The sequence below is a fragment of the Haliaeetus leucocephalus genome, unplaced genomic scaffold, assembly GCF_000737465.1.
Source record: "Haliaeetus leucocephalus isolate CR32 unplaced genomic scaffold, Haliaeetus_leucocephalus-4.0 Scaffold450, whole genome shotgun sequence".
NCBI classification, from domain to species: domain Eukaryota; kingdom Metazoa; phylum Chordata; class Aves; order Accipitriformes; family Accipitridae; genus Haliaeetus; species Haliaeetus leucocephalus.
Genome location: NW_010972886.1, coordinates 21,422,518 through 21,428,424, shown reverse-complemented (window position 1 = coordinate 21,428,424; position 5,907 = coordinate 21,422,518). Strand labels below are relative to the sequence as shown.

The following is a 5,907-nucleotide window of genomic DNA, read 5'->3' as shown; positions in this document are numbered from 1 at the left end:
TCGCCCGCCGCCCGCCGCCGCGCCGCGCCGCGCCTGCTGCCAGCGCTCCTGGGTAAGGGGCGCGGGGGGGGGGGGCGAACCGGGGACCCGCTCCTCCCCGGGTACCGCCGGCGTCCTGCCGCCCCCCCTACACACACCCCGGCCCCACCCCGGGAGAGGAGAGCCCCCCGTCCGCGGGTGCTCCCTGGGGACCCCGCGGGCTCCTCCGGCAGCCCGGGGCGGGGGCACTGTGGGCTTCCCCCCTCGTCCTCGTCCTCCCGAGGCGGGGTGACCCTCGCTTCGCGCTCGGCTGCTTTGCATCTGGCCCCCTCCCGCACCGCAAAGGAGTCGGACGCTGCCGCCGCCGCTCAGCTGAATCTGCCGTCCGCAGGCGCTAACGCGGTTCTCTCTGCTCTGCAGACGGAGAGCCCGAAGCACTGAGGATAAGTGACTTGTCCAAGGTGACTTCGCAGCCGAGTCCGAGAGCCGACTCCGAAGTCCTGGCTCCGGCCCCCTGCCCTGCCTGCATCAGTCGCTAACATCGCCAGAGCTTTCCTCCTGCGAGCACTGCGGCTGCATCCCGCTTTGCCCTGCTCCGCTCGGCCGCTCTCTGAGCAGGGACGGTGGGCGGCTACCTGCCTGCTAATGGGAGCCGGGGGAATAGCCGTAGGGAAGCCATGCACTGCTTCAACGGGGCCGCCAGCACGCCTGCCGACAGGTCATTCTTTTTACAGTTCGGTTTTGTAAACCAGCCGGTTGCATGCGCTTCTCCCTGAACCCGTACCGCAGGGCCACTGCTTGGAACGTGACGTGCAGACCTGTGTGCGGGGATGCCCGAGTTCCCCAGCTGCAGGGTGGAGGAAGGAGTTTGCAGCCGTCCCCTCTGCGCTGCAGCCCCCTGGGCTGGTTCCAAGCTGCCTGCATCTGCCCTCACGCACCAGCTGCACTTCTGCTCGTGTAGGTCATCCTTGTGTCCAGGGGCACAGAGAGCCCGAGACCACGGGCTGCCTTGGTTGGCAGCGCTTGCTGTTGGGAAACTGCCTCGAGAGGCATTTCAGAGGGCATAGTCCATAAGTTTCTTTTAAGCGAGCTGGAGAGACGAGAAGACATGTAAGTACCTGACTCCCTGCAGGATTCGGCTGCTGGTACCTGGTGGAAAGTGCCGCCTTGGACAGATGCAGCACAAGCTGCTTTCGGCATGGGGCTGGCAGCAGGGTGATCGGAGAGAGTCCAAGGTGCTGGAGCCCAGGGCATGCGGGGGGCTGGGGTCCAGGGCGGGCAGGTGGGAACCTTGTCCCGCAGGTCGCCCAGGTGGGCTGGGAGCCTGGAGGGGGAGGTGGGAAGGGGAGAGCATCTGGGCAGGGCTCTCTGTGTCTGTGTTTCGGGGATGCCGTGCTCTCCAGGGAGTGGCAGTGGGCTCCTGGCTGCGCCGGGGAGCAACACCATGGTGTCTTTCGTTGGTGCCCGCAGGAGGGATGAGGCCCATGGGTCCTGTCCCGGAGCACACTGTGCCTGAGCTTGGGCTGGCTGAGGGGAGCCTGCCCAGCCCACCGGGCATGGCTTGCTGTCTGTGCCGGGAGGTCGTGTTGATTTTTATGGGCAATACAAGCTTTCTCACAGATGGTGGAGGTGTCCCATGCCTTTTCAGGTGAATCCCATGTGCCCTTTCCATTAGGGCAGTGGTTTCCAGACCGGGTTCCTGACTGGCCGCGGGAAAAGCGGCAGGCTGCCAGCAGCACATGGGGGGAAAGTCTTGCTCTGGGCCCTGGCCTGGGTTGGAGGGCTATCGCTGCTGTCACTGGGGCTGGGTCCTGGGCTGCGCACCCAGCACCGCTGCACATAGCTCAGTGGCTCTGGGACCCCTCATCACGGAGGGGCTTGCCCCAGGGACTCTGCCTGAGCAAGAGCAAGAGCAGGCAGCCAGGACTCTGACAACAGCAGGAGCAGCTGCTCCCTGGTTCCCCTTCCCTGTCTCCTGAGGAAAGCTTGTGCCTGCGTGCATGACAGTTAGCCTAGAGCCCTCGACAGGGCTTGACCTGCACACTGAAGGTTGGGGCTCTGGTGGTGCAAAGTGCAGCAGCTTCGGGCACATGGAAAAGTAACGGTGGCAGCTGGCATGGCAGGTTGAGTCAGTAATCTCCCAGCCTCCCAACGTGTTTTCCACTGCGCTTTATTTAGCAGTAGCGTATCAATTCTGTCTTCCTGAGACCACAGCATGACAGGAACAAGATCAGCCTCCGTTTACCCCACACATTCAATTCAGGTTATGTTCATGACGTTATAACAGTGGCAGACAGGATTAAAAGTGTTACAAGCTGCATGGAATCATCTTTCCTGCAAGTAACTGTCCTCTTGCAGCACCCCGCCTACTCGGGCATACCTGCAGACACAGGCATCCGTCTGCAAAGTCTTACTCCAGGGAGCAGCGCGATTCCCCTGGGATGCTCCCGGATGTGAAGTCCCCTCTGTAGCATCCCCAGGGCTGGTCTTTGAGCCTCACAACTGCAGGAGACCTCCATCTGGTGGGAGCCACTCCCTGACGTTAGCTAAAGCCTCTCAAGCAAAATGAAAAGTCCTTCTTTGTAAAGTTAAGTAACTCCTTCCCTGCAGTGCTTGCAATGCAGCACTGCAGCAGGGCCTGAAGCCCAGGATGCAGGGCTCTCGGGCTTGGCTCAGGCTGCGACGTGCCTGCAGAGTTGTTAGCACGGGCGTGTGTGGGAGAATAAATCAGCAGCTGAAGTGGCTGCAGAGAGACGCAAATTTGAAGCTGAGGGCAGTGTATCTGAGTTAAGGTGTCGGTGGAGCTGGGGAGCAGCTTGCAGCTGTGGGAAGGGCTGCGTCCCCTGTATTTTGGTTGTCCGAGTGCCCAGGGAAAGCTTTGTAGGGATGGCAGGGTCCCTTTGGTGGCTGAGGTCTGGGAACGGGGAGGACAAGGCTTTGGTGCATTCTCTCGCATCTTGGCCATAGCACATCACACAAGTGGGACCGGGCCCCAGTGGGATGGGGATAGGGAAGGGGAACACGGCTGCTCCCCTGGCCCGGAGCAAAGCATCCCTGTGCCCCCTGGCAAGGGTTCCTGTGGACATGGCTGGCCCAGCCCGGTGCCCAGGGGTGAAGTGCCAGTCCCCTGCATGGCACCCCAGGAGGTTTCAGGCGTGCTCTCGGCTCTTGCGGCTGGACTCGTACCTTCTCCTCCATGCCTTCCTCCCTGCTAACAGGGAGGAGAGGAGTGGGAGAGCTGCATTCTGCAGTTTGAAGGTCATCTGTCAGCTACAGCAGGAGACGAAGTTCTCTGCAAGGCAGGCATGAGGGGGTGCCACTCCGGAGGTCTGCACAGGCGCTGCAAGGAGCCTGCTGCCCTGCCTTGCTGCCAGAGCCCTTGGCTGGGGTGGCGGACGGGCCGAGTGTCAGGCATCCAGGATAGCAATGCTAATTAGCGCTCAGACTCCCTGCTTGAAGAACAGAGAGCTCTGCTTTGCTTTGGGCTTCTTTTTTCCCCCCTTTAAGGTTTAGCTGAAGGCCTTGCGGATAACATGCAAATCAGGGCTTTCATTCGCACGCTTTATTCGTGGTGATGCTATGGTTCCCTTTGAATCCCCGCTGCCTCTGTGGGTGCCAGCCAGGCCCCGCCGTTCCTGTGGGAGCACGTCCCCTATCTCTGCCGAGCTGGCCGGGAACAGGTGCGTTTGCTCCTGCCACGGCAGCCTGCTGTGCCGAAGGGGATGAGGGGTAACAAACCCATCCCTGGGCTCTGGGAGGGGAGGAGAGCTGGGCTCATGCCCCCGTGCTGAGGCTGCGGGGAGGAGGATGCTGTGGGTCCCTGGCAGAGCCGGGAGCAGGACCTCGGGGGGTGAGGGCTGAGCCCCGCCACCCCCCACATGTTCCCTGGAAGGGGATCCCCACAGTGGCTGATGCTCCAGCCAGAGGCTGGGCTGCAGCGGGGGAGAAGTGGTCCCTCCCACGCACCACACCGTTCTCTGCGTCCTGGCCGTGTCCTTACTCTCTCCTCCCCTCTCCCTGCCAGGTTTGCACATCTTCACCGTCGCCTTTGCCTTGGAGGTGTCCGTGGGGAAGACCAACACTGTGATGGCTCTGAATAACTCCAATGTTCTGCTGCCCTGCACCTTCACCACCTGCATAGGCTTTCAGGACCTGGTCTTCACGTGGTATTTCAACTCGACGGAGATGGTGGGTGGCTCTCTGGGCTTTGCCTCTCTTTTCCTGGCAGGTCCTTTTCTACTTTCCCAGTGCAGACCAGCACTGCAGTTCGCACAGAGTTCCCTTTCTCCTCTTGCAGGATGCCCGTCCCTCTGAGTGTCTCCAGCTCTGGGGGGACAGGGCTGTGCAAACAGGGTGACTCAAATATCCTGGCACATCTGTGCTTTTGGCACAAGGCTATTCTGGATTTTCTGCTGCCTGCAGGCTCGTTTCTGTTCATAAATTGGCCATAAACTGGGTGGTCAGGCGCAAGTCTGTGCTTTGGGCAAAATATGGTGAATTTTCTCCTCCTGCGCTTGCCCTGAAATGCTAAAGGTTCTGTATAGATTTGCTTCCTGCTGGGAAGATTCTGCTCTTCAACTCCTTTAGCAGGAGGGCTGGTTTAGAGCAGGTCCATCCTCGCAGGCTGGCCAGCCCTGCATGGCCCTAGAGCAAAGGGACTCTCCGTGCCCTGGGGTTCTCCCGTCTTTTGTGTGGTCTGCAACATTACTGCAGAGCAAGTCAGATTGATCTGTCGCTTCCCGGGTGGGCTGCACATCAGGTCCCCCTCCACAGCTGTTCCTGCTGTAGCGGGCTGTGCCAGGACCCTTGGCTGTGCATGTCTATGCGTGCAGAGGTAGGGCAGGGCACAGGCAGGAGAACTTGAGTCTTTCCCTCCCCTGGGGTTTTTGGGAGCCCAGCTGACCCCATGTCCCACATCCCTGCCTCTGCAGATTTACCACGGCAAGATAAAGAGCAAAGCCTCGGAGCCCTTCCTTGTTGGACGCAACCCCCGGGTGGAGTTTGTTGGCTCGACGACTGGGAAGGACAACAACATCTCCATCGTCCTGAAGAGCGTGGAGTTCAGTGATGCTGGCAAATACACCTGCCATGTCAAGAACCCCAAGGAGAAGGATGCGCAGCACAATGCCACCATCTTCCTCACAGTGGTCCAGAAGAGTAAGTGCCGGCCAGGGCTCCCTTGCCCCGCAAGCGGCACTGGGGCGGTGGGGATGCAAACCCGCACTGACCCCACCTCAGCTCACAGTTGTGATGCTTCATTGGGTGTCCTGGCTTCTTGGAGGTGGTTGGCATCCCTGAAGGGCAAGGCTTGGCCTCGTGGCCCTCTGTGCCGTGGGCTGGCAGCTGGTGGAGGGGCTTGCTGCTTTGCTGGGGGGGCTGTGCAGCTGGGAGCTCCCTGCTCCCCTCCTGAGACCCCTCAGCACCTTCTCTCCTGCAGTGGTGGAGGCAGACAACACTGTGACACTCATCATCGTGGGCGTTGTTGGGGGGCTCATCGGCCTCCTCATCCTCTTCATGCTTGTCAAGAGGGTTGTCCTGTTCATCATCAAGAAGACCCAGGATGGGAAGTGAGTGCAGGTGCTGGTCCCGGCACCTTTCGGCGGGCGCTGCCCTGGGGTGGGGCTGCCCGGGGCCGGGGTCGTGTAGAGAGGGGCCGGGGGGGGGCTGGGGGCTGTCAGCTGGCCATGTGCTCTCCCCCAGGAAGGAGTGTCTCGTGAGCTCATCAGGGAACGACAACACCGAGAACGGCTTGGCCGGCTCCAAGGCGGAACAAAAAGCACCACCAAAGGCATGAAGTAGCAGCGCCCCGAGCCCCGGCCCGCCCAGCAGCGGGGAGGCTGGGCAGGGGGACAAGCCTTTCCCTTTTGTTTTCTTTCCAAACTGCCAACGCTTGAGACATGTTTCTATTACACACGTGCCTGCAACCTG

General features: G+C 61.0%; 1 protein-coding gene across 1 annotated transcript; it reads left to right on the top strand.

Moving 5' to 3' along the window:
- Positions 1-5,907, top strand: SCN4B (sodium channel, voltage-gated, type IV, beta subunit; the record flags this gene model as incomplete). Its single annotated transcript, XM_010575097.1, has 5 exons — positions 1-52; positions 4,004-4,167; positions 4,911-5,136; positions 5,417-5,546; positions 5,680-5,907. Coding segments are annotated over 5 exons (666 nt in total), but the record flags the coding sequence as incomplete, so codon positions are not given.